Raw genomic sequence first — 27,351 nt, forward strand, 5'->3', positions numbered from 1 at the left:
ACCTTTTCAAGAAGGTGGCTGCAGGAATAAAAGAAGGAGGCTGTGGTTGCTTGGTCTAATAAAGCCACCACTGGTGGAAAAATGATGCAAAGAAGCAAAATGGTAAGCGGCTGTAGCTGTTCCACTTTTTCATTTGTTGACATGATAAAGGACATGTTAATAAGGTTATACACAGCTGCATATAAATGGGAATGTTGATGGCTTATTAAAATTCATTAGTCATGTAAACAGCTTAGTAGGAGACTGTTAAAAAAAAGAATATTTTGTGCATGTAAACGTTGTCACTGAGATCCAGCTGTAAAAAAAGTTGACAAAAATTTAGCAGGTAGTACATAATATCAATTAACGATGGATTTTTGAACTTGATTCTGTAATCGATATTTGAGGTGGTAAAAAAAGTGATAAATAGTCCATATTAATGTTTTATAGAAGTGCAGAATTTAAATAAGCATATTTGATGGGATCACGTAATGAGAGGGACATTTTACAGTGCACATTGGAGGACAAACTGTAACAGAGACACTGTGTTTTTACTATCTAAAACTTATCTGTGGCATTTCTGTCTTTTGCGGTATATGAAGATATATGTTACAAGCCACTTGTTGTGTTTTTAGTGTTGTGACACTTAACAAAGTGAAATTTAAATGATGAACACAAAGAAACTGAATGTTGTGTTGATGGACATTCTTGCCCCTCATTGCAGCATAACAGCTTTAAATCACTGAAGCAGACTGCAGACAGTGATGTGGAGACTCTTGTGGCAGCTCAGAAAACACATCATTTAAATTTGTTTTCCATTTTTTGCTTGCTGTTTGTTTTCTTATTTGAAATTGGCAGTAGTCTTTCAAAGTCGCAGTGTCACAGCAGATTGTGCCTTTCACACCTGCCCTTTTGTGTTAGTAGCAAACGGTTAAGGAAAGCTATGCTATAACTACCAAAATAGTGCACAGTCAACATTAGTGCATAGTATTTACTGTGTAGTATTAGTATATCATATGGAAGTGGGACACCGATGTGGTGAAATGCAGTGTACAGGCCATTTAATGCTGATTTCTTTCAGTAAAGGTCCGAAATTCAGGTTCTAAAATGCTTTATAGAGTAACTGAACACCTCCTGAAAATCTTTTTTGTTGACCTCCAGTGGCTTAAACTTCTCACTTTTGGGCAGTGACGTGCAGGTGTGCTGCAGGGGGACATCCCCGTTGGGTGTGTTAACTTGTTCATCAAAGCACTCTGGAGCACATGCTGAGAGGTGAAACGGGTGAAACAGGCTTGAAACTCGGAGCCAGAGGTGGCAGTGACACACTGCTTTAAGCCTGCTGTAATGATCCTCTTTAAGGAGCACCTTACTGATGACTGAAAAACACTGGGCATGTTACCATGGTGACAGTATAGATATGCGCTCACTGTACAACCCGACCAAAATATTTATACAGCTCTCATCCAACTCAGATCTAAAACTACTAATTGACTAGATAATCTGATAACCACAATAGCTGAGTATATAATTTATATACATTTGATCTATGTGACAGAGTCACACAACGTCCACGAACACATGCTCCAACACTACGCTCAAATCACATTAGGAGAGATTATCTTTACTGTGGACTAATTACCCTTAAAACTGTAAAGTTGTAGAGGATGGGGATCTTCACTAAGAGACTCAGAGGACACAGGAGGGAGCTGGCAGCTGATAGTGTGAATAAATAACAGAGAATATCAACCTTCTGATTGACTGATAAGCATCTTTTCGGGTAAAAACAGTAGGACCACGCTTCAAAGAGAGTTGCTTATTTTTGACCTGTATAAACCACTCACAATAGAGTGAAGTCATGAGCCAGACAGGTTTTCTTAACGTTGATCTTTAGATCTTATGGAGTGAGACAGTCTAATGCTGCCTGGTAGTTGTTACATCCTGCCTGCTGCTAATCTTGCCATTCTGACTTAAATGTTTCGCTTTGCAACATAAAAACATCAGAGACTAGAATTATTGCAGTAAATAACAGCAGAATGATCTCTCCCTCCTGTCTGTGGAATCATCCCTCCTTCATCCCATCCCCCTTTGTATCCACCTCGTCACCCGTCCTCTTACTTCTCTCCTCATCCATTTCATGTCTTGTGTTGCCGCTGTTGTGGGATTTTTGTTTTTACATGGCAACACCCCGACATGAGTGTTGTTTGGTGAGAGATCACTTCAGGTCGATGCCCTGAGTCTGGGACTGAGCCTTCTCCTTGGCCTGAAACGCACAGACAAGACAGCAGAGGTTGTTGGTGAATATGATTAAAAGCAGTTGGAAATGGTATATATGAATTTAATGGCATGATATTTTACAGATAGAGCTGTCAAGTTGTTTGATATGTAAAATTTGCCTTTAAAAAAATCTATATTTTCATCAATACATTAAGAAAAACACATAAAAAATCTTGAAGGATCCTCTAACGTTGGTTATTGAGGAGCTGCAAAAATATGTCCTGTGCTGGACATTTTATAGCTCAAACTTATGCTCTGTGACGGACAGACTATGTAATGAATATCCTGCTGGAGGCTTGTATCCTTTTTCCATCAAATGGTTGGTTTTTAAACTGGTTTTAGTTCAGGATTATTGGAACCTTGGTGCTATCTAATAAACCAGCCAGCCGTTCCACCAGTTTTAAGTGGAACCATTGTAATCAGAGATGTGTCATCAATGGAAGGCGTAGCATAAAGCACAATGAAAGTAAACAACAGTAGCAATATCACAGAATGCACTGATTACCTGCAAACTTTTGTCCTGTTGTAACAGGAGATTTGTTTTTACCCAAAATACAAGCAGGGACCACTTATTAATGAGACCACTGCACGCTCACAGACAATTTCTCACTTGACTTCTCCATTGTTGCCTACTCCACCCTCTCTTGACCTCTAGAATATGACACACACTGATGTCATCACAATTTGAACTTATGGTAAAAGAAAACCTGTAGGAAAAAGCTCTAGCAATCGCACACATCAAAAAGCAGTAAAGACTAGGTGCTGGACAGAACCAAAATAGATGCAAAAAGACAAATATAATATGATATATAACTGATTAAAAAAACACTCAGTCAGACCAAATCTAAGTAGACTAAATCATCCAAAATGCAGAACCAAATACAACAAGACTCTAGAAAACTAATTTAAATGTATATAACCTGGACGTGGCCTGATTCGGTCCAGAGTTGGGTCTTGGATACTAAGAAACTCAGAAAATTACCAAATATGAGTTGCACCAGTGTGGTTTCCAACTCACCCTGAGCGAGGGCCGAGGAGGCCTAACTGGTTTGGCGGATCGTGCTGGTTCTGCTACTGGTTTCGCCTTCCTTCTCTCCAGAGGCTCTAGGTCGTCCGCTACATCAGGACATCCGATGTATCCTCCAGCCCCAAACACGGAACCCAGATCACCTTCTAACAAGCTCTGACTTGTAGGAGCATTGGATGGTGCAGTGTCCTGTTTAGCCGGCATGTTGCTGACGGCCATGTTGAGGGTGTCCGCAGTATTGGTGTTTGTTTTGTTGGTAGTGCAGATACTGGTGTTACTGAGTTCCAGTCCCAGCAGGTCTTCTGATGCCACATCACTGTCTGAGCTGTTGTTAGTGGGACTGACATCAAGCTCTGGTTCCACAATGCATTGGTTATTGTTCGCTTCGGGGAGAACTTCCTTACTCAACAAGTCCAGCACCTCTTGGTTGTCATGACTACCTAGGTCCAGCAATTCCTGATTTTCATTGCTACTGAAATCCAGGAGTTCCTGGTTGCCATGCCTACCTGAAACTGGCACCTCCTGATTTTCTTTGCCACCAAAGTCCAGTAAGTCTTCATTGCCATAGTTATCTAAATCAAGCACTTCCTGATTTTCGGGATGGGACAAATCCAGCAGTGCCTGACTGCCATGGCTACAAGGTTCCAGCACTTCTTGGTTACCATAGTTACAAGGTTCAAGTAGATCGTCATTGTTGATATTGCGATAGGGTTCCACAACCTCCTGGTTGTCATGACTACAGAGATCCAGGAGTTCCTGGTTTCCATGGCTAACTAACCCTGTGTTGTCCAGCCTAAAAGGTTCTAGCACTTCCTGGTTTCCATTGTTACGTAAATCCAGCAACTCCTGGTTATTGCGGCTACAAGGTTCAAGCACTTCTTGGTTTTCATGGGTATGAGGTTCCAGTACTTCCTGGTTGCTATAGTTAGAGGGTTCTAGTTGCTCGTTGTTGTTAAAGGAGCAAAGGTCCATTGCCTCCTGCTTATCATGACCACCTAGGTCCAGTACCTCTTGGTTCTCTTCCTCAGGGCTGAGCTTAAAGCCATAAGGGTCAGAGTCCCGTGCCGTTTGGGAGGAAGTGATATCAAACCCATAGCGATCAAAGTCTAATTGGTCTGGCTGAGAAGAGGCAGGCTCAGGGTCAAAGGTCAGATCATTTTCAGAGGGTTCTGGGCTCAGTTCAGCTTCATCAGGGTCTAAGAGAGTGTGACTCGAATGTTCTGGACTAAGTTTAAAGCCGTATGGGTCAAAGGAAGACTGACTGGTTGGTTCATAGCTCAACTCAAAGCTAAGCTCTCTGTTGTGATCTGAGTCAGGCTGGATAAAAAGGTTCTGAGAATCTACTGAGTTTTGGGGAGTTGCAGGGTTTTGAGGTTCCTCTTCAATACTGCCAACCCATTCTGCCCCCTGACTGGAGGCAACGTGATGGGACAGAGTTTGCTCTGTGCTGCCTGTCAAATCTGGTTCCAACAGGACTTGTTCGCTGAGCTCAGGGTTAGCCTGAGTTGAACCAGAGCTTAGACCTAGGAGAAGAAAACAATGAGGGGTAAAGGCTAGAAATTTCAGGTACAAGTGAAAAATAACATGCTTATCAAAATGACTCTCTGATGACTTAAAACCGTGAAGTCAACCATATCAGAATATATAAAGAGAATCAAAGTACCTAAAACTAGTATATTTGAAAGAGGTAAGTGTCAAAAGACATGTTATAGCAAATCCCAAGACACATGTTTTATACTAATTTAAAGTTTCCATCCAGACACATTCTAGTGTGTAAGAGTACTCTGATAAATATTTTGTTGCACAAGGTTTTCCCACCTGCATCGCGATGGTGTGCCTCTGTAAACTACTGAAGTTGCAGTTTACATCTATGTTTGTCTAGAATCATATGACAGTTGAAAATACTTCAAATATGGATTTTACAAAAGGCTATATATTCTAAAACATGGATGCTTCACTTGTATCTTCAACCTGACAGCACAGATGATCCAGACAAATAGCACAGTTTTCAGATGGATACCCAAGATGAGAGTCACTAACTTAGTAACTGAGTTATGACATTCAATAATGGCCAGAAAAGTGTATTTGCAGTCATCACTTCATCATTTTATCCTGCTTGGCATTGTGTAAAATTTTGTCATGATTAGCGAACAAATTCTTAAGAGGGAAAATAAAGATGTTCTTTGAGGCCAAAAAAAGAATTAGTTCATGGTTAAGTCAAAGAGGAATTTTGTGTCAAATTCCCTCAAGTCTTTCTTGGGAAACCATTTCGTGACAATTAGATGGGTGAAAGGTCACAGTGACCTTGACCTTTGACCACCAAATTCTAATCAGTTCATTCTTGAATCCAAATTGACATTAGCGCCAAATTTGATGAATTTTCCCCAAGGTCTTCTTGAGGTTTGTTATTTACAAGAATGAGACAGATCCAATGTCATAGTGACCTCTACATTTGACTACCATAACCTAATCTTTTAATCTCAAGGGTTAACAAATGAACATTTGTGCTAAATTTAAAGAAAGTAAAATACTTTAGGAATAAGTCCAGTTTACACAAACAAACACTCAAAAGAACACTATAAAAGAAAATACCCTGTTCAAGTCCTGCTGTAGCCTCGGTGGTAGCCTCTCCAGCCAGAGATCCTAGACTCTGTTCTTCTATGTCAGAGGGAGGTGAGACAGCGCCAAGGTCCAGCTCGTAACCATTAGGATCTGATTCTACAGAATACTGACCCTGGGACCTCCAGCCGTGGATGGGCTGTGGCCCCAGCTCCTCTGATGAGCTCTGAATTGGTTTAAAACCACGAGATTCATCGACCACAGCGATGGCGTCCAGGTCCTCCCGGCTGTAGCTAATCTCTATGTCGCTGTCTTCATCAGGGAATTCAGACTCAAAGCACTGAGTTCCTGTCGAGGCTTTGTTTTCAGCACAGGACAAACTGGTGTCTGCCTCATCACAGGCGTTACCTGCACCCTCATCAGTGCCGGCGTTTGCTTCTGGGAACAAAATATCTGCTGCAAAGGGGTCGCTGCCTTTGAAAGGGTCTGAAGCAAAGCCACCTGGCAAACAGGGTATTTGACCAAAAGTTACATGTCAGTTAAAATCCTACATCCATCCCAGCATTATTGAACAATTTCAAGAAGCCTTAACCTAGTTGAACCAAGTTTTATGTCAAATAATATGTACTCTACTAGAGTATTATTACTCACCAGAGGAGTCAGTTTTAGGGAACAGGTCTTCATTGAAGAGGTCATCTACAAATGAAGTGAGAGAGGAGCTGGAAAATCATTTTTACACAGACAATGATATATTATAAAGACTGATCGCATAAAGAGCCTGACATCATCTTGAACAGATGCTTTACTTAGGCCTGTCAGCATTAAGCCCTAAATTGCGATTACTATACGTACGTAACGCATTAATTTGTCACATTTTTCACATCACATTACTCGCTGACCTACTTTACTGTCTTTATGAGGCTGTTTTGGGCTGAGTTTTAAAGCTACAGTCATGATACTGGTATTATCTCACACAGGAGGCCTAAAGGACACAGATTATCAACCATGTCATGCCAGCTTCTTTGTAAAGCTGAATACCGCTCCAAATGTAGGCAAAATTTTGGCAATGGAAAACGGCATTGTCATTTCACAGGGGTCTCTTGACCTCTGACCTTAAGATATCTGAATGAAAATGGGTTCTGTGGGTACCCATGAGTCTCCCTTTTAGAGACACGCCCAATTTATAACAATTTTTTGATGTTGATTCCTTATCAAGACAATCTGGTAAGAATTGCTTCACCTCGTCAACATGGATTTCAAAACTATTTTGAAATGCAAAATAAGAGAACTGAAAACATGTGATCATAAAATGTAATTAATTGTGATAAAATATTGAAATTCTACGATTAATTCTGATTTAAAAAATAATAATAATAATTTGACAGCTCTAGTGGTAATCGTTGACAGTCTGAAAAGAGCATAAACCTTTTGATTAAATAATACTTAAATAGATAACACAACATGCCACTGGTCAGTAACCAATGAATTCTAATTCTACAAATCCTGAGAATGCTCTTGTACGAAAAAATCCTGCCAACCACCAGCTGTTTATATGCAGTGACATATGTGCTCGAAAAGCCAAAAAGGAGGTGAAATGCTCAGATTTTGTTGGGAACTTTGTAAAACAAAGCTTTTTTTAGGTAAAGCTGCTTATCTACTGCTATATCATTCTTGGACACCGCCTTTGGCTGATGTCTGTTGCAAATGTTAAGTCAACTGTCAAGTCAACAAGTCAAGTCAAGTTAAGTCAACTTCTATCAGGTTAATGCATGTCCCCCCATTGAGGCCTGCATCCTTTTCTTGTTGACTGATGATCAAAATGTCACTCTCTCCTGAATGATGTGGTAGTAGTTGGTACTTCTAGAGGAATTAGTGGTAATTGAATCCCCTAGAAATCCCCCATTTGACACTCAGAAATGATCAATCGTGTGTCGCATATTTCCAGCTTTGAAGAACATTAAAAAGTATTACAGCAAAAAGCAACACTAGCTTAAATTAAGGAGCTGAAATAAAATTAAGAATAGTAAATGCACAAGTAAATGTAGACTATCTATGTAGGCAATTTTATCACTCCGTTATCTGTAATGTGATAGCTGCACATTCTGCAACTTTTAACTTAATGCACCAAAAATAAAAATTATAATCAAATGAATAATATCTGTGATTAATATCAACAGACTGATCTTTCAACTGCAATGTAATAGAAGTGTAATAACAGACTTACGGCCAATAAGAAACTAAGCATATAAACATAGTAAGTGGCAATGGTGTGGTATGATTTGAAGATATTATGTTGCATTTCATGAGCAATCCTGAATAAAAAAGACAGACACATTCAGTCATTCAGTGAGAGTCACAACCTTGTGTATAAAGATAAACAACATTCTTACTCAGATGTTCTGCATCAATTATAAATGGCTGGTTCCTGTGTGGAAAAAAAAACGCTTTACGATGCATATAGCAATACTGTAACTGCACGGCGTCGTTAGGTAGCATTTACGTCACATTAGTGCTCAACAAGTTGTATAAAGTGTTTTTATGTTTTCTCTCAGCTGACAGTCTGTATGGGTTATATACTGACACAGAGACGCTACACAATTAAGTTTTTTAAGGAGCTTTTCGGCTGATTTCAAGCTGCTCCAGACCAAGTTAAGTTTGCCACAGAAGTTACCATGGCGATCCAGCCAGGTTAAAAGAGAGCCACCTTTGTAGAACAGCAAACCCCGGTTTTAGATTCGACATATCTTGCTAAGACACTAATCTCGCTCTCAGCCTCACGGTGGCTCAATGTGTGGTACATACGGTCACTCTGACAGTGGCCGAAGGGGTCGGCTTTGTAGAAGTCCAGTTGTGGACTAGTGGACTCCTCCTTCTCTCTCTCTCTTTCCCCTTCATTGTTGAGCTCCCCCTCCTCGGGGTCATCCTCTAAGTCAGATCTGTCCTGTGAAACAAGACAAGGCAGTGTTTAGTGTTTGCATCTCACACTAAGGACAGCATGTTATACGAAGGGTGACCACTGCTGGCTCATGTGCTACATTACACCAACTCACAGTCAAAATCATGGTATTATTAACCAACTCTACAGCTTCTCAAAATCACAAGGGCTTTTATGATTTCAGTCTGCACCCAAGCAAAATTATGTTATTGTGTATTTATTATGTATGTATTATGTTTATGTGACCCAAAAAATTGTGTTGTGCATGACGTGGGATGTTCTGTGAGAATGAAGCTACCTTTGGCGAGCTGGTCCCACTGTCGTCTACTTCTTCTCTGGTATCTGCCAGATTATTGCAGAAAGAGGAGCCACTGCCCCTCTGGATGAGTCACACACACAAACGCACACACACACACAGAGGAAAAAAAGACAGTGAGAACTGTAACAGGAAACTTATTGCTTAATAATGTTAATTTACCAAAAAGAATTCCAACTGGATACATTAGGTAAAAGTAGTCACCTGTATTTTATTAAAACTGAAAGGTCTTTTATTCATGAAAACAATGGCTGCTAAACCTGCTAACCTTCAGCTTTAAATACACAGAAGTCACCAGTAGCAAAGTACATTTACTTAAGTACAGTACTAAGGTAGAGTTTTTGAGTATATCTACTTTAGTTTTTGAGTATATCTACTTTACTTGAGAATTACTTAATTTGACTTGACTACATTTGAAAGACAAATATTGTCCTTTCGACTCCACTACATTTCTATGAAAGTTTTTGTTACATTTGCTTAGAAGTCAGCGGATTATTTTTGTTTCTCTTCTATTATGAAGAAGTCCATCAATTCACAAAAAACTGTTTGCACTGTCAACAGAAGTTCAATTTTTAACTTGAACATTGGGTGAATGTTCTCCCAAAATTAAACATCGTCTGGAAGTTATATTTGGTTGTAAATTCATACAATATTTAGTAAAACTTTTATATCTAGCTGAGTCGCTTTTGAACAGTTATAAAGATACAGGTGTGTAACTGGGATGTTCAGGTAGGCTGTTTATTTTATTTGATTTTTTTTTAATTTGTTATCTTTTAAGAAGCTGCAACTACAGCAAATTATACTGCCTGACGGACAAGGTATTGACCAGAGGTTGAGCTTGCAGTAATTTTAATCAGAGACACAAACGAGAACTGCTACAAAAAATTAGATTCGAAAAATGAAAATAGTAATGGTGGTCCTTTCGTCAGCAAGTGTTTCTCTGGACATTTCTGTAGGCTTTGCAGCATATCTAGCACATTGCAGCACATTTGTGGTCAACAAGTCCAAACTGAGATTACTCGGCTGATAACAGAACTGCATGGAACAAAAACACAACATGATACAACCTAATATTCTGCAGTGTTGGCTCAAAAGTGCTTAAAGTAGTGCTCTGCATCATAACTGTGATTTACCATGATCAGGTCAGCATAAGCAGGCAGTGATTGGCTCCGTCCCCAAGGCCTCATAGGTAGCGGATCATCTTCAGTGGTGTCTGCAGGAGATGTTGACTCCTCCAGCTGGCTCTCTGGAGTCACTGCTCCTCCTGACAGAGAGTAAAGAGTGTGCTCCTCCTGCAATTAAGACACCAGTCATAAGGAAAAATTCAGTCTGATTTCTCATGAGAGATCATAGTTAGCAAAAGAAAAAACAACAAAAAAAACACGTCCTCTTAGTATGAGTGAAAAGCATGTATGTGATAGTTTTTTTTGCCATTCCTCAGTTTTTCTAAATAACTGACATCTTCTCCCTCTAAGCATGATTATAAGCATTAAGATCATGAACTTGTCTTTCCCTGGTGTTGTTGTTATGTGGAGGTTTTTTTTGCCCCTACAATGGTAAATAATTGCAAACATTACTCCGGTTCACTCTCCCATTCTCTGACGTTCTGGGCATGGGGGACTCAGCAGCGTGGCTTCAGATAATGGTGGATCATGGCAGGGAAGCACCAAGTTAACAGAGAGAGAGGGATTTTCAGTCCCTGTTTGCGGTCCAAGGTTTAGACACATATTGGCTTTTGTAAAAACGGAGATGATCTTGATAAAATGCTTGCTGTTTGCAAAATACTGGCGGCACGATGGTGTAGTGCTTAGCACTGTCGCCTGAATAAGAAATGTAAAATCCCCAAAATCCAGAACTATTCCTTGAAGTAATGCAATAGTAAATGAGGTCTAAATAAGGATTTACTATTGGATTGGCTTATGTAAAGCAGGCAGCTATTCCAATGTTTGATGGTATGATAAATGACTGTCCCTTTTAAAGCACTAGATTTTGGGCGAGGTAACATGATTTGGCCATCACTTGCTGCTCTGGAGAAATGATTGTGAAAGTTACTGTATTTGGTAAAGTTAATGGCTGTGGTTACATGCAGTCGTTTTCTCTCACATCTCATTGACAAAATACTGCCCCATGTTGACATGCTCTCAGGAGACTGCTGGATCCAGAGGGGTGCTGGGTCTAAAGCCAGGGTTCCCTGCTCTACGAAGGTGGCTTTCTTTTAGCCTAGCTGGATCACCATGACAACTTCTGTGGCAAATTGAACCTGGGCATAAACAGGTTATGTTCTAAGTTTCAGCTTGAAATCAGCTGAAAAGCCCCTTTTGAAGCTTCTCTGCGTTGATAGTCTTGATAATCGCCTTCGTGGCACCCTGTTAGCTCTGACTGAAGCTGCAGGCTTTGTCGAACCAGCTCAGTCAAAGAGAGCCTAGCTCTGTTGAACTGGCTTCGTGATGTACCCCCCAGGCCTGTTGTTATCAGACATGCACACAAACACACAGCATACACATGCATGTCCTCTTGTACCTGCAGGATCTCTTCATAGGACTGTCTGATGGAGTCTTGCAGAGGAGTGTCCCTCTCTCCAGCCTCCTCCACCTTCCTCTTGGCCTGCTTCACTTCCTCTCTCAGCTTCCTCAGCCTCCATCTGACTCTGGCCAGTTCCCTCTCGTACTCCTCCACCTGGTTCTCCTTTTTCACCTCCTCCGCCTGCAGAGACAGGATCTGGCAGGGAAGGACAGGGAGTCAGTGATTAATGGTTTTTAAGCCATCATAGTTACAAGCAATTGGCTTTTTCTGTCACATTGTGGTCGTACTGCAGAAATGAACACAGAAAATGAACCAGAAATGTCCTAGGATGTGCTATTTTAGACTATTTTTTTAAACCCTTCGAAACCTGGGCAAATTGGTTTGATTTCTTTGAGGAAAAAACATGGGAGAAAAGGCACTGACCAATTTTTCAAAAAAATGATCCAACAAATTGCAAGAAATTAATAATAATAACAGCGATGACAACAACAGCAACAACAACAACAATAATAATAATAATAATAACTTTATTTACAAAGCCTCTTTTAAAACACAGTAACTAAGTGCCTTACAATTAAGTCATAGCAAATTTCAAGACTGAGAAAATTAAATTAACTAAGAGCCAAACACTAGGTACACTGTAAAAAAGGATGACTAAACAATGTCATAAAACACAATAGGTAAAAGGTTTTTAAGGAGATTATTAGAAGATTATCAAGTAAAATTTCCAGAAAACTATATATTTTCATTATCATAAACTTGTTACAGAATATTAAAAAATAACTATTTTTTTATAGTTATTTTTTGTTATTGCTTCCTCCCAGGTAATTTTATTCTAACTTTTTAATAATATCTTACTAATTTTGGGGCCATGTCTTGTTAAATTGCTCATTGCCTCCTTGCTATGTTTTTGAAAGAAATTGAACCAATTTGCTCAGAAGGTTAAATAACAGCAACAGCATTATATATACATTTGAATGATTCCTTTGGTGTCATTTTTTCTGACCACAGACAGCACCATTAAAAGGCTTGGGATGGCTGCGCCTCTACATGATGATAGTAATTTTATGTTGAAGCTTTCTGTTAATGACTTGGCTTGCTGAATATTGTTTATTATAAATTAACCTATATCAAATATAGGTTATGTTTTATATCTATCTATCTTTATATATAGTAGGAAAAAGACAGGCAGGAGAGGCAGAAGCCTGGAGTGTCGTAGCATCGTGCTGTGGTGTTTGTGCAAAGCTGTAATGAGACTGTAAAGACGGAGCTAATTAAAAATAATGAGTGGTGCTGGTTCCGCCTCTACGAACCATCTTAGCTACTGATGTTATGAACCTCATCACAGTTTACCAGAAGATTATTTGCCCCGCTGCTCTCATCCGCTGTATTCCCTCAGTTTCATTAAAGATGGCAGGATTTTACGCAGCATCTTCAATCTGTTGATATGAATAGTGGCTGGAAAATGCTTTTCTGTTGCTTGCATCCTATAAATAAACTAGAATTATTGCCTTGAGCTTGTATTAAGTCACCAGCCAGCCTGGTTGCAGTGTACATTCATGTCTGTTCAGACTTAAATATGGAGTCAAGGCTTTGACGAAATAACCCTTAGGGCTCGCTTTAATGTTTCATACACGCTGTTATTACACATTAATATTAGTTTCTACTTTCATTGTTATTTATTTCATTGTTTTTATAACAAACATCCGTCCTGATCATAAATATCAAACATTCATCAATTTTCAGAATTTTAACCCTTTAAATGCCAGGTTTTTGTCATGATGCTACTATGTTCATTAATTCATTTTCCATAACCGATCGTCCTTGTGAGGGTCGCGGGGGGGCTGGTGCCAATCCCAGCTGTCATCGGGCGGAAGGCGGGGTACACCCTGGACAGGTCACCAGACCATCGCAGGGCTGACACATATAGACAGACAACCTACACGCTCACAGTCACACCTAAGGACAATTTACAGTCACCAATCAACCAGTCTCTGGACTGCGGGAGGAAGCCGGAGACCCCGGAGACCCCGCCTACTACTATGTTTTAGATTTTAAAAAAAACACAAAAAATAATTATTTTAAATATACTTCCTGACCTGTTTAGTAGATTTTTTATGATCACAGCCTCAAATAAGTCAATAATAAGCAGTATCATTGATTGTGACAGTGCATCTAGTGGAAATAGAATGCCTTTTCTCCATATGCCAAATACAGTAAAAATTACATAATCAGGTAGAAAATAGTAAAATGACAAATTCCAAGGCAAAAGCCTACAATGACAGCCAGAAATAATACAAAAAATGAAATAATGAAGAATGAAGAGCCTAAAATGTGCCAAGCAGTCCCTATGGGTTAATAAATGGTATGAAGTGTAGTTCGTGGAGTGTAGAGGACTGATTGTCACAACAATCAACTGAAGCTCAACATCAGCAAACCACTGAGCCTGTGACAGACTACCAGAGGAACAGGACAGAGCACAGTGTTGTAGCCATGACAGTAGACAACGCTTCACATATGGATGTTGCTGCAAAGAAGCTCCAAACTCTAAAACACAGATGCTTCACACACTTCCTCCCTCCGGCAGCACAGACGATCTCTTCAGTCAGCACAATTTACAGATTAGTGTCACCAATTCAGTACCTGACCAAATGTCTCCCCTTCTGTTCCGGAGATATGACGCTGAATTATGGCCAGAAAACATTATGATGTCACAATGAAGTTGACCTTTGACCTTTTGGATATAAAATGTCATCACATCATCATTTTATCCTTAACAATGACCTTGACCTTTGACCACTGAAATCTAGTCAGTTTATCCTTGAATCCAAGATGACTCTATATTATAAAGATATTTGGATATTGCATTTGATGGACATTCGACAAACTGAAAACATAATGTCTCTGGCTGTGGTGAGAGCCGGCCCAGAGCAATAAAAACCTCTGAAAATGGACTGGGCTGACCTTTTACCACCAACATCATTAGTGCCTATAAAGGAGAACCCTTACTTTCTAGCCAATTACAATTAAAAACAATAATACTAACAATAATTCAAGTGAAGTTTACTCTTGTAGCTGCAGTTTAATCTGTGGTTTTTACCTAAAAAACAAGTTTGGTTTTCAGCTGTATAACGGCTCAATAGGTAATCGTCTAGGTCGGGGCTCTTCAATCACTACATGTAAGAGACCCTTAACAAAACTATTCATCTTTGTTGCATTTCAATTAAAAAAAATAACATTGACCTATATATTGGAATTTTTTAATCCCTAAGATACTGAAACTGAGATGATTAAATATGATGTCTTAGTAAAGTGGAAATTCGTTACTAAGAAATGTCTGAAGCTGTATCCAATGAGAAATCCTTCAACAGTTCAAACAGACATCAATGCCACATCACAGACTGTTACAGAACCCCCACAAGAAAGGGCTTCCACAGAAGACAGTGTTTTAAACTGACCCGCTCATCTCTTTCAGCTTGATCATACTGTGTTTATTGTTCTAAGAAGGAGGTAGTTTACAGTGAGAGCAAAGCAGCTGTGCAGTAGCTGGTCATCATTACCTGTTGGCTCTCTTCGTAGCACAGCTGTCTGGTTGTCTTTATTTGCTGCACCAGCTTCTCTTTGTGTTTCTCTAATTTCACCAGAGTCTCCTCCAGCTCCTTGCGGTCCGACTGCTGCTCCTGGAGCTCCAAGTTCTCCACCGCCACTGCATTCTCCAGCTCCTACCACATCACACACACATCGGACACACACTGTTTAGAATTTAAGAATGAGTCAAACTCAGATGTGGGATGATAAAACATGCATGGAGATGTATACACACACACACACACACACACACACACACAAGAAATGTGGACAGACATGTTTCCTCACAACATGTAAATGATCCTATGCAGGTAAATGGTGTAACTGACCTGATGTTACAGAGGTAATTACTTCTTAATGCTTGATCACATTAACATGTACCATGTTGAGCTCAGCATGTGATAGAAGATTTTGATAAAGAAACACTGCTTGTATTTTTTGCCCAGAGTTTGATAAGACATTGATGTCCTTTTCATCTCCAGTGAATAAAAAAGCTTAAAGCTATTTTTAGCTCAAAGACTGGAAACAGGGAGACTCTGGCTTCACACTACAAGTCTTGATGCCCAATTGTAATTTGTTGCCTATATCCTTTCAAATCCAATATATTGCATGTACACCTGCTTAAACTTTGCTCACAGCGTGCATGCATGAATGAATACTGAAATGTCCTCATAAACATGTTTGTTTTGATACAAGCGCTGTATTTTCATTGGTCTTTTCACTTCTTTGCCCAAAAGGCTTAAAAGACAGGTAACCTCTGCATCTGACCACTGGCTTGAGCCCTTGTTCTCCATTGTTGTGTTTTCTGCTTCCTGAGCACATGTAATTACGTCATTAAATGCAACATCATTGTTTTCATCATTGAGGAAAAGAAATCTGAATCTCTTGAACCATAAAGTGTAAATCCAGCCACTGTTAGCTCGAAAAAAAGTAAAAAAAATATTCCCATTTTATACCTTGTAGCAAAGACAATTACCAATTACCTCTTCAAAGAGGTAACTTAGAGCCTGTATTAAAAACCATAGACTTGATGTTGCTATTATTGCTACAGCAGTTTTTTACACTGAGCCAGGACTGCAACAAACTGCCGGGACCCCAGGTAAACCTTCACTGTGGGCCCTTATGTTCCCTGATCCTCCTGGTCTGTCTTTAATAGCTGCCAGGCAAAGTGCACACTGTAGAGTACAAATGGAAGATTCAGCATAGTGTGACCTTTTGAAACTTCTTTCTAAAACAAAGATAAAAGGCAATGATTTTTGAATTTGCAATTTTGAATTAGGCATTAAAACAGTAAAAGAGTAAAGAAAAAATAATATGACAATGTAAAAAGAATTGTTAGAAAATTATTTTAGAAACTTGGAAAGAATATACAAAAAAGTTATTATTTTTTAATTTTATTAAGATAATTAGAAAAGCGTAATCATACTATGTTATGATTGTTATTATAATTTCCTTTTTGATTTTTTTTTGTCACTTTTCTTTTTTCTTTTCCTTTGTTTTTATCTTTTGCTATTTTTCATGAAATGTCCTTGTAATTTTTAATTTCTTATTTTTCATTTTGTTATTTTTCAGTTTTTATCGGTTTTATACATTTCTCCTGGTGAGACAATAAAATTTGACCTGAACTGTCTTTTATTGTTTTAAACAATGTTTAACAACATGTTTAGCAGCCCTGAGATGCCAAATGACAGCATTTTTGAGGAAGTTATCCTGATAACAACAATGTATCCCATGTAAGGCTCAGACATGTGAACATGCCATAAGCTGATAAATAAATGTGATAACCAAGCAAAACAGCTAGGAGTCCAAAGACTTGAACACAGACATATTTAGGAATATGCATCATGTAGATATGTACATCATATCAACTAAAACAATGAAAAAATAAGGGTGGCCTCAAAATTAGTTAAAAATGCAAAAGCTGCATTTAGGTCCTGCTATTTTTGGTTAATAGAGAAGAGATAACAAGTAAAATGACCACTGCCATGTTATTAAATTAAATGATAATGAAATGAATCATATAACAAACCAGGAAGAAAACCTGGGGCCTTTAGGGCCCCTAAGGGTCCGAGCTTTGCCCAGTTGGTAAGCCAGACCTCCACTGAGCACATGTATTGCTCCATCCAGCCTGACACTAGTCTTACGGCATCATGACATCACATGAAAGCATCATGGGAAATGCAGTGATGGAGGAGTCCCGAACTGGAAACATCATACATACACACAAACACACACACGATGCACATTCTGTCCACATCGCTTATGTAAACAAAAATGGTGATACCAACACAAAACCCACCCACACAACATGTATGAGAAACCCTACATACACACACAAACATGCACACACCAGCGCTAGGTGCTGCGGTCTTCTTACTCTGATCTCGGCTGTCTTGGCGAGGATTCTCTCATCCGTTTCCACGACGTCGGTGTCCCTGGGAGACGACCAGCAGAGGAGACAGGAGTGTTTAAGGAGGGAGGAGAGGGAGCCCTTATTCTTCCAGTCTGCCTTCCCTCCATCCTGCCCTCCTTCCCATGATCCCTCTATTTTTTCCTGCTGCACTGCTGGCTCCTCCATTGCTGCCCTTGCTAGCTGTCGCTACACTGCAGAGGAGGCGGAGCTGCCTCTGTGAACGTGTGTGTGTGTGTGTGTGTGTGTGTGTGGTGATGGAAGCATACAGGCAGAATGCACCAATGTGAGAATGGAAAGAGAGAGGGGGATGAGTCAGAGTAAAGGCAGGAGAGTAGGCTTATCCATCCATAGGAGAATTTATTTCCTCCCCTCTAGTCTCCTCCTTCATGTCCTCCCCCCTCCCTTTTCCCTCCTACCATCATGCTGCTTCTCTGGTCCTAACACATCTCTCACCTCCTCCTCTATTTCCTCCTCCCCCTCTGTCACCATCACAGGTCCACTGCAGTATGCACACACACACACACACACACACACACACGCGCACACACACACACACACACACACACACACACACACACACACACACACACACACACACACACACACACACACACACACACACACACACTGAAAGCTGTGACTGAGCCATTCATAAAAATCCCAGAGAGCACAGAGCCACAGTCTGCACCAGCAAAAACGTTACCAATCAATCAATATGCTTTCACAAACGCATGAATATCCAATAATTGCTATTTCTCACTATATACTGTAATCTAATTAAATTAAATGTATTTATTGCATTATTAAAAAATTTAAAATTATTAAAATAAAATGATACATTTAACCAATAGAGCGCCTTACTTAATAATGCTGTGCAGCAGACTAGTTAAGTTAAAGAAAACTTAAAGCTGCATTAGGACTTGTGATTATATTGCTATTATATTTATATTAAAATTGCGATTGCAATTTTACTCACAATTTTATTCGGAATGGTAATTTTTGCATTACATTTTCACAGGAATGAGTATAAATATGATGATGTGATTTTTTTCTGGGGTCTGTACTAAACAAGCATGTTCTCTTCCATCTGGAACATGATTTTTAGGCCGGGGCATCTCTGCAGTCCCACAAGGCTTCATTTCAAATTCTGTGATTTGACAAATTTTTACATTACAGAAAAACTACAGATCCTGTTATTTAGATACTGCACTTGGCCATAGATCGATTTTGAGAATATTTTGATAAACTGTGAGGCCCTTGACTGCATTTGTTTATTTTTTTCTTCTTCTTCTTCTTCTTTCCCCTTGGGGTCAGTGAAACAAGCTGTACACATTATCATTATTATCACCTTTTAAAGCTGATATGCTGAATGCCTCAAGAACAAAATACTTGCCACAAGGACTGGGCGATAAAACAATCTCAATAATAATTATAATTCAATTTGCAACATAAAGTTAGTTACAGTAGCTGTGCAGTTGGCTCATCTAATGCTAATGATAAGTTAGCAAGTTAACTTGATTAACTATTTCATATAATGATTTGACATAATGTGACTAAACATAGCATTAACATTCATACATTTTCTCGTTGAATTTCTGCCTCAGTCCCTTCATAAAGATTTTAATCAAAGTCCGTCTTTTGTTATTGTTTTGATCGACAAACAACAGAAATGACATACCTTGGTTGTAAGACTACACTACACTATACAGAAAGTACTGACCACAGTCAGGATTTCGGTTTTATCAATTTATTCTGTTTACATTGTTGCTAAAACACTTTCAAAATGCTTGAAACTGTCAGCACAAAGAGTTTAACAAGCTGTTGACCAGAACTAAGATTTCTTTGTTATTGTGTTTTTATTGTTTTATTCATTGGCATTATTTTGATTATATTTCTTTTGAATTAACCTGAGATTTGTGAAATATTCTGCTGTTTGGCAAATGTTGTCATGTTCTGACAATAAAAAACACTTTAAACCTCAATTAACTAGATGATTTCTTCAACTTTTACTCAGGAGCTAAAAACAAAACATTAAACCTTAAAAGAAATAATGGTCTGACTTTTTGGTAGATAATTATTGATATCAGCAAATATGAAAATTTTCATGGTGAGAACGTTTTTGACCATATCACACAGCTTTACTTCCACATCTGCATAGTTGTGAGGGCCTTGTTATGTAAACCACAAAAATTTGAGTGTGCCTTTACTATGCACAGAGCGTGCATGCTAACAAACCTGTGAAAATGCCAGTGTGCACAGACAACTAATATAGTGTAAAAAGAAGCACATGCATTTCTGCAGTTTTTAAGTAGACATACTGGATTCTGTTTAACCCGTTTTGCAACAGAATCATTCATTTGGAGTCCAGTTTGTATCCATCTGATCAGTGTAAGTCCAATATTTACTCTCCTTTCAGCTCTGGTTTGGTTTAGTGTCTAACTTGGTCTGTTGTTGAGCTTGAGCTACTGAAAGTGAGGTTGATGAGAGCGGCATTTGCAGGCAATAAGGATTAGGATTTGTCCCTATAAGCGTCAACTTTCACATTACAAATGAATAGTTATTTGTAGACATCATTGCATGTTTTAATGGATTCATATCAGTTACTCTATCTCATCCTGCAATAGTTGTACTAATATAAGAATATTAATTTGTGCAGGTTTGACTACTTTAGCAGACGGAAATTGCCCACATTGAGATTTAAAAACAATGTGCTGCTACTCCAGAGTTTAAAATACATATCTTTAACAGCTATAACCTATATTTAAAGAAACTGGCATGTGCAATTACATTTAATACCACTGAATATGACAGCACTGACATGCAACATGACTAATAATACTCAGAAAATGTCAGACCCCAAAAATATATTTCATGTACTGCAATATGGCAAAGCCAGGCAACCCTTGAGGAAAAAATGTGCCAGGGATCTAGTCTCAGACCGCTCTGACTCTCCATCGGATAAGCAAACTTTCTGTTGCTGCTGTTGCACAGGTTAGACCCAGTGCTACTCCTGGTAGGCCCATGTCAGGGGGGTCAAAGAGTACAGATGACCCCAGCCCAAGGTCAAAGGGTCATAAATGTAATGTATTAGCAGCATGTAATAAGGACATATTTTTGTACATTAAACTTGGAGAATTAAGGATTTATTTTGACCAAACCAGAGCTGGTGATTATTGAAACAATGGACTTACTAACTAGATTACTAGCAAGAGTCACCAAGACTGTTTGGTGACTACTGAATTCGAATAAATGTTTAATGAGTTAACAAGGCAAGTAGTAGGAGGGGGGTGTCAGCGCCAAACCCTAATATGGACCAAATAACCCGGTGAAATTCAAGAAATCAACATGACTCGTCCCTATTAACTCGGTGGTTGGCCTTAGCCACTTGTTAGTAACGCACTGTTAAAGTCTAGATCAATATTTAAAACATAATATTATCAAAAACAATCTGGATAACTGTGTTGCAAAATGGCATGCAATCAATAAAGAAAATGATGCTGTGTGGCAGAATAAAACGTGTAAAGCTGAAAAAATATTGAATTAATGTTATTGAGTATAATTATGTGACACTGTATGATTTACAGTGATGTATTATCTGGTGTTTCTTGTGGTTACCTAAAACGATGAGCGATTTAAGGGGCTACGGGGATATGACTCAATAGACAGGCAACCAAATGAAACGCAGTGTTAGCTTGAATAAAATCTCAGATCACAGATCATATTTGGGATAATGGAGGCATACAACTCAAAAATAAAAAGTTTTTTGGGGCATTTTAATGTGGAAATGTTACATGTTATCTATATAAGTAACTGATGTCTGTTGTCTGCTCTAACATGTACATGAATAATAATGAAGGATATCACACCTCATCAGGGTTTTAAAGCCTGTCAATTATTTCCATTTGAGTTGGAAGCTTGACAGTGTCTTCTACTGCACAGCTACTGTGTCACTATGATTTGAGCTGCTGTCCACGACTGTAACACAAGCCTGCACAAAACAGGGCTGATGTTAGCCCAGTTACTGGCAGGCAGCAAGGATTTATCCATGACCTTATTTATTCATACATCGATGCTTCCGTTTTTAAGTACCTCAATTACACTGATCTGTTAAAAGAATGAGATGGATCTGAATCACTTCATCGATATTTAATTTAAAATGTTTTCATTTCTTTGAAACCGAATCCCAGGTTTGTAATTCAGTGAACTCAGCAGCGAGGTCTGCTGCGGCTGCCACTGACACTGCTGACTATCACGCCAAGTCGAAAGGCAATATCGTTTAAACGGGTCCGGATTGAAAAATTCTTGCTGTCACAGTGAAAAATTGATTAGCCATAGCAGAATACCATATGATAATACACTGCAGTACTGCTTTATGCAAGATTGGATCGGCTGTATAAAAATAAGGTCTCTGTCTACGTAGACGGATAACTAACGGTACTCTGTCAAATACACCCAAAAAGAGAATACAGGACATGTAATTTATAAAAATGTATGCTGTAGTAGACATTTAAATTCAGCTGGACTTCTACTTTGAATCGAATTACTGTGTGATGTGAAAGTGCTAGCTTGCAGTAACATACTGTAACTTCAGAGGATTATAAGCCAGTTGCAGCTCTGCAGAGCTTTTTAGCCACTTGTAGTTAATTATTTTGGAACATATACTTGAACACTGTGTTTTCCCTCATCTCGCAGCTACTATTCTCAGAAGCTGGTGGAGACCAAACCAAAGCTAAAGGGAGTCCCTTTTGGACTTATCTATTTCTTCATCAGATGGACGCAAACATGACTCTATTTGCTAATATTACTCTGTGTCTGCTCGATGTACAAATAGGCATCTATTTACAAATCACCATAACAACCTCAAAAGGTTACAATAGGGCTGTAGTCAGCTTGCTTTTCAGTCTACAGTACTGTTATTAACCCAAACCTAAAAAAACCTAAAAAACTAAAATAATCAATCCTGTCACTGTGTGTGTGACCAGCACAGCACCAGCAGCAGCATCATCAACACTGAAATGTCCTCTGCCGAAAAGAAAAATAAAGGAAACGGGAATACACAAATATCTACATTCAAAACTGAATACCTACCCAATGAATGAATACCCGAATAGCCGAATATTTGGGTCCAGCCCTCGTATTATCTCATATTTTATATTCAAGCTACAGTATAAACTAGATCAATAAATCAGCAAGGCTCACATGTATCAGTTGTGGTTAGTTTACTCCTCTTATGTATTATGTTGGTCAGTAAATAACAACAACCTGCAGTACAGAGGTCATTTGGTCCCAATGTCACCATTACTGCTTGTTCACCTGAGAGCAGTGGCAAGTTGATTTTCACACTTTAAAATGTTCCACACAGTATGGTCACTATATCTGGTTAAACCTTTCCACAAATCTAAGGGATCCTAATGAGGACTGTTTGTGTTTTGTGTTGATGCTGGCTCAAGTGAATGAAATTTGAAATACTTTACACACTGGCTGGTAGTTTAACCCTCTGAAACCTGTGTAAATTGCCTGGGTTTCTTTCAAAAAACATGGGTGGAAGGAAATGAGCAACTTAAGATGAAATGACCCAGAAATTAAAAAATAAAGTACAACAAAATTCAACAAAAACAACAAAAACAAAAATAAACAAACAAAATGGGATAATCAAAAAAAAAGGAAATGACCTGGAAAAAAATCTTAAAAGTTACACTAATTCTGTAAAAAAAAAAAAAAAAGTAAATAAAAAATATTTAATTATGATAACTGTGAATATATTTATCCAGAATTCTTTCCCTAGCTTTTCTAAAAAAGAAATATATATATATCTGTATCAACTAATTTCTTGCAATTTGTGGAGAATTTCTTACAACGTTGCCCATGGCCTTTTTATCAATGTTTTTTATTGATTTATTAATTTATTATTTCATCAAACCAATATGCTCAGGTTACAAAGGTTTCATTCTATGCATAAGGCGACTGAATGCAGCACGAGATAAATGATCCAGGTTTCAAAGGGTTAATGTATATACAGTTTATATGTGTGGATCAAATGTTCTGAAAACTAACTGGTGGGGTGAAATGCAGTGGACGTAGTACAACAGTAAGGCTAAGAGAAGGCTGCTTGGTCACAGAGTTACCCAGCATAGGTTTAGTTATGTTACATTTGGCACACTTCCCACACTAACATGAGGTTCATTTAGCACCGTGCCTGCTCAAATGGGCCCTGAGATGCTGTAGCCCAATTTACGCTGAGCCTGACGGGATAATTGCTTTTCTCGGTTTAAAGGGTCGCCTTCATTTTAGTTGTTAAAAGTTTAAAACCGCCTTAAAATATGAAACCACGCAGTTCCAGTCGTGCGAATGTAGCAAGGACACCGGCCTACTTTAGTCATTCTTTGTGGAAAAGTGTTAACAGTAATTTTACCCTTCATCCTTGGGGTTCCTCGCTCTCGGTGTCCTCAGGCAGTCCAGAATAAAACGCATCATTACTGCAGAGCTCGCGCTCTCATCCTCTGGCTGTCGGCTCCGTTACCGACAGGGCTCGTGCAGCTGCAGTGTCAGTAAATCTACCGGCAGACTGAAGGACCGTCCTTCAACTCTCTGTTTTCTCCCCGTTAACTAGACACCGTAACCACGGTGAGCAGAAGCTGCTAGCTCTGACAGACACGGTGCAGTCTGACCAGCTGCGACTACAGCGGCAATCTTAATCACAAAGGACTTCCTGTTTAACCTTTCAAAATAAGAACAGGCTCTTGTGACGAAGTTACGTTGTAGCACTTTCAGGCCTACTTTACAAAGTATAAGACAACATTTGTGACACATATTAAATATCACGCACTAACATGTAACATCTTTCGCCTGTTTTGACACTAGGCGTCAAATTTCTTTCCACTCTATATATATTCCCACGTTGCCATTAAAGTGTTGCTTTTACATTGAAGGAAAAATTCAAACTGTTTCCAGTATTGTGTCGGTGCTTGACGCAAGGCTCGCGCTGCATCTCTGCCGCATCCCTGTGGTGTTATCATACTACACAAACTAATGCCATTAGGCTTATCACTCATCCAAATATGTGTGGAAATGGAAAACAATACATGAGAGGGGTGTACTAACTTCTATAAAGGACAAAAAAAATCTTTGCCTTTTATATTTCTTTGGGGCAATAAGAACAAAAATTTTTCTTTTCAGTTTTATTAATTCATGTACTATTGTTATTATTATTTCATTTTATTTTGAATAGGCCTCTACCAAACGGTTGACATGTTCCTTCATGGTATTTGTTATACAGAAAGAAAAAAAATTACAAACCTTACAAACCACATTTTCCTTCTCTTGAGCTGCCTTGTCCTCTCTGGCCTCAGAGAACTCTCCCTCCTCCATCCCCTCACCCACCCAAATGCATGCATAGCATACATCAGGTCAAACTTGTGGTCGAACCAAGCCCAGGCCTCTGCAACAGCAGTGGTGTTGCTCAGCATGCACACAGCCCTCTGGACCTTGGCCAGGTCTCCACCAGGAACCACAGTGGGCGGCTCGTAGTTGATGCCCACCTTGAAACCAGTGGGGCACCAGTCCACAAACTGGATGGTGCGCTTGGTCTTGATGGCAGCAATGGCAGCGTTGACATCTTTAGGCACCATGTCACCACGATACAAAAGACAGCAAGCCATGTATTTACCGCGGCAAGGGGCACATTTCACCATCTGATTGGACGGCTCAAAGCAGGCGTTGGTGATCTTGGCCACCGTCAGCTGCTCATGGTAAGCCTTCTCAGCGGAGATGATGGGGGCGTAGGTGGCCAGAGGGAAGTTGATTCGGGAATATGGAACCAAGCTGGTCTGGAATTCTGTCAGATCCACATTGAGGGCGCCATCGAAATGAAGGGACACAGTGATGGAGGACACAATCTGACTCATCAACCTGTTCTAATTGGTGTAAGAGAGACGCTCAATGTCGAGTTTCCTGCGGCAGATGTCGTAGAGGGGCTCGTTATCCACAATGAAGGCACAGTCAGAGTGCTCCAGGGTCCTGTGGGTGGTCAGGATGGAGTTGAAGGGCTCCACCACAGCCGTGGACACCTGGGGAGCTGGGTAGATGGAGAACTGCAGCTTGGACTTCTTGTCTATGTTGTTTCAAGGACACCTGACAAGAAGTGGAACACTGTCCATTTGCTCATCGGTCAAGATGACAACCCTTCCCTCCTTCTTTGCCCAAAGAGACATGTATGTGTCCTCTGACAATTGCCTGCAAATATAATTTTTTGGGTTGGATGCTCAATGTAAATGTACAAGCAGTACACTGTAGTGTATTATGCTCAGTTTCTTAAAGTTCCTAATTTGGTCAGGCAAAGAGGCCTCGAAGTTAGTGGTCTAGGGATGTTTAGGCCTGGAAGACAAATGTGTAGAATACTGGTGCCAGGCTAGAAGTAATATGGAATAAGGCTCCTTCCAAATAAGGAGATACTTGTGGGGTTTTGTGATTGATCACAGCAGGTAAAGAGTTGCTTTACGGACAAATGTATTGATGCCTGTACGTATATAAGAGACTTGCATGAGCTGAAAGGGAGAGATTCGCATTGGTCCTGAATCTTCTCCCAGGCAGACCATGGGGCCTGGTGGATGCTGAACTTTGCTGCAATAAATTGATTATTATGCAACCGAGTCGGTGTCCGCGGAGGTTTCTTCATCTTCCACACATCATTGTTACTTAAAGAGAAACAACTACAACACAAACAGAAAATGTCTCATGCTCAATATTTATATTCTTCCTAAATGTGGACACTTAACCAGAAGTCCGCGGTTATATTTTTACAATTACAGCCATTTTTTGGCACTGAAAAATACCTCTTCAGGCCAAGGTTTTCCACTAGGATGACACACACAACCTTCTAAGGAGAGCCATGTCATGCTGAAGAAAGAGCATAGTTAATCAATTTGCATTTCATTTCTGAAAGCATATTCATGTCTTTTTGATGTAATACTTACTATGCTGAAGTCAAAGCTTCCCCCCAAGAGCAAATACCAGGCTTACCGTAATATTAAAAATAATAACACAATATTAACACACATGTAGTGCACATATACCCAGTGAATCATGCCTGGCTTTTAATGTGGAAAGAAAGTGTTGAGGCCTGCACACTCTAATGTCATTTAATACCTTATATTGCACATTTTTGTTTGTAAATGTATATGGTAGCATGATAAAACACTGAGATTCACACTAAAGATTTGTCAGATGTAGATGACGGTGAATCACTACTACATGTATTTACAAATGAATGATGCTTACGCGTTCCATTACACATTAACATTAACAACAACTCACCATTATCATAAAGACACCACAGTCATTCCCACTGGTCTGCTTCGGAAACCCCAGTATGAAGAAGATTGAAAGTGGGCAGACAGTTATAATAACTGGGACTAATACAGCACAAACCATTTTTAAAATTCCACTGGCCTTTGTATCAGTCCCTCTAAGGAACGTGAAGAAATAAATACTGACTTGGCATACTGAAGACTCCTTTTTGTGTAAATCCATAATCACAACAGAAGGATGATGTCCACAGTTTACACATGTGAGATTATAGCTGTGTGACGAAAGGGCTTCAAGATGAAGGTAACCATGGAGCATGGACTCACAGCCTCGATATTGCTGGTTGTTGGTGGCTTGTAAAGTCTCCACAACTCTTCAGACTGTCATATGGTTCTAAAAATTGATGGAAGTGGTGAGGTAATTGATTGGAAAGA

The 27,351-nt window shown here is 39.4% G+C and overlaps 2 protein-coding genes across 5 annotated transcripts; both read right to left on the reverse strand.

Annotated features, from left to right (window-relative positions):
- On the reverse strand, positions 1-24,277 carry LOC121951854 (uncharacterized). Of its 4 annotated transcripts, none has more exons than XM_088085001.1 (11): positions 24,027-24,277; positions 17,579-17,636; positions 15,174-15,335; positions 11,611-11,808; positions 10,224-10,382; positions 9,073-9,153; positions 8,642-8,780; positions 6,491-6,535; positions 5,873-6,340; positions 3,272-4,803; positions 1-2,239 (listed from the first exon to the last, which is right to left on the reverse strand). In XM_088085001.1, the coding sequence occupies exons 1-11, from the start codon at positions 24,086-24,088 to the stop codon at positions 2,192-2,194; spliced, it is 2,952 nt and encodes a 983-aa protein (XP_087941127.1). In that variant the 5' UTR covers positions 24,089-24,277; the 3' UTR covers positions 1-2,191. The 4 variants fall into 4 exon arrangements, with proteins under 4 accessions (XP_087941127.1, XP_087941126.1, XP_087941125.1 ...); XM_088085000.1 differs by having other exon boundaries at positions 17,552-17,636; XM_088084999.1 differs by lacking the exon at positions 24,027-24,277 and having other exon boundaries at positions 17,552-17,937.
- Positions 24,253-27,251, reverse strand: LOC148187906 (tubulin alpha-8 chain-like). Its single transcript, XM_088085494.1, is given in 3 exon segments — positions 24,253-24,291; positions 24,911-24,996; positions 24,999-27,251. Coding segments are annotated over 3 exon segments (645 nt in total). The 5' UTR covers positions 25,519-27,251.
- Positions 27,252-27,351: the final 100 nt, after the last annotated feature.

The sequence above is a fragment of the Plectropomus leopardus genome, chromosome 12 (assembly GCF_026936395.1).
Source record: "Plectropomus leopardus strain MGB_pleo_1.0 chromosome 12, ASM2693639v1, whole genome shotgun sequence".
Taxonomy (NCBI): Eukaryota; Metazoa; Chordata; class Actinopteri; order Perciformes; family Serranidae; genus Plectropomus; species Plectropomus leopardus.

Bases quoted from the DNA above. Each gene is read 5' to 3' on its own strand.
- LOC121951854 (XM_088084999.1), bottom strand. From the start codon at position 17,779: ATGGAGGAGCCAGCAGTGCAGCAGGAAAAAATAGAGGGATCATGGGAA. The intron at 9,154-10,223 runs GTAAATCACAGT...TGACTCATCCAG, and splicing joins CTTATGCTGACCTGATCATG to AGGGGCAGTGGCTCCTCTTT. The intron at 6,341-6,490 runs GTGAGTAATAAT...CCTGTTTGCCAG, and splicing joins CCCTAAAACTGACTCCTCTG to GTGGCTTTGCTTCAGACCCT.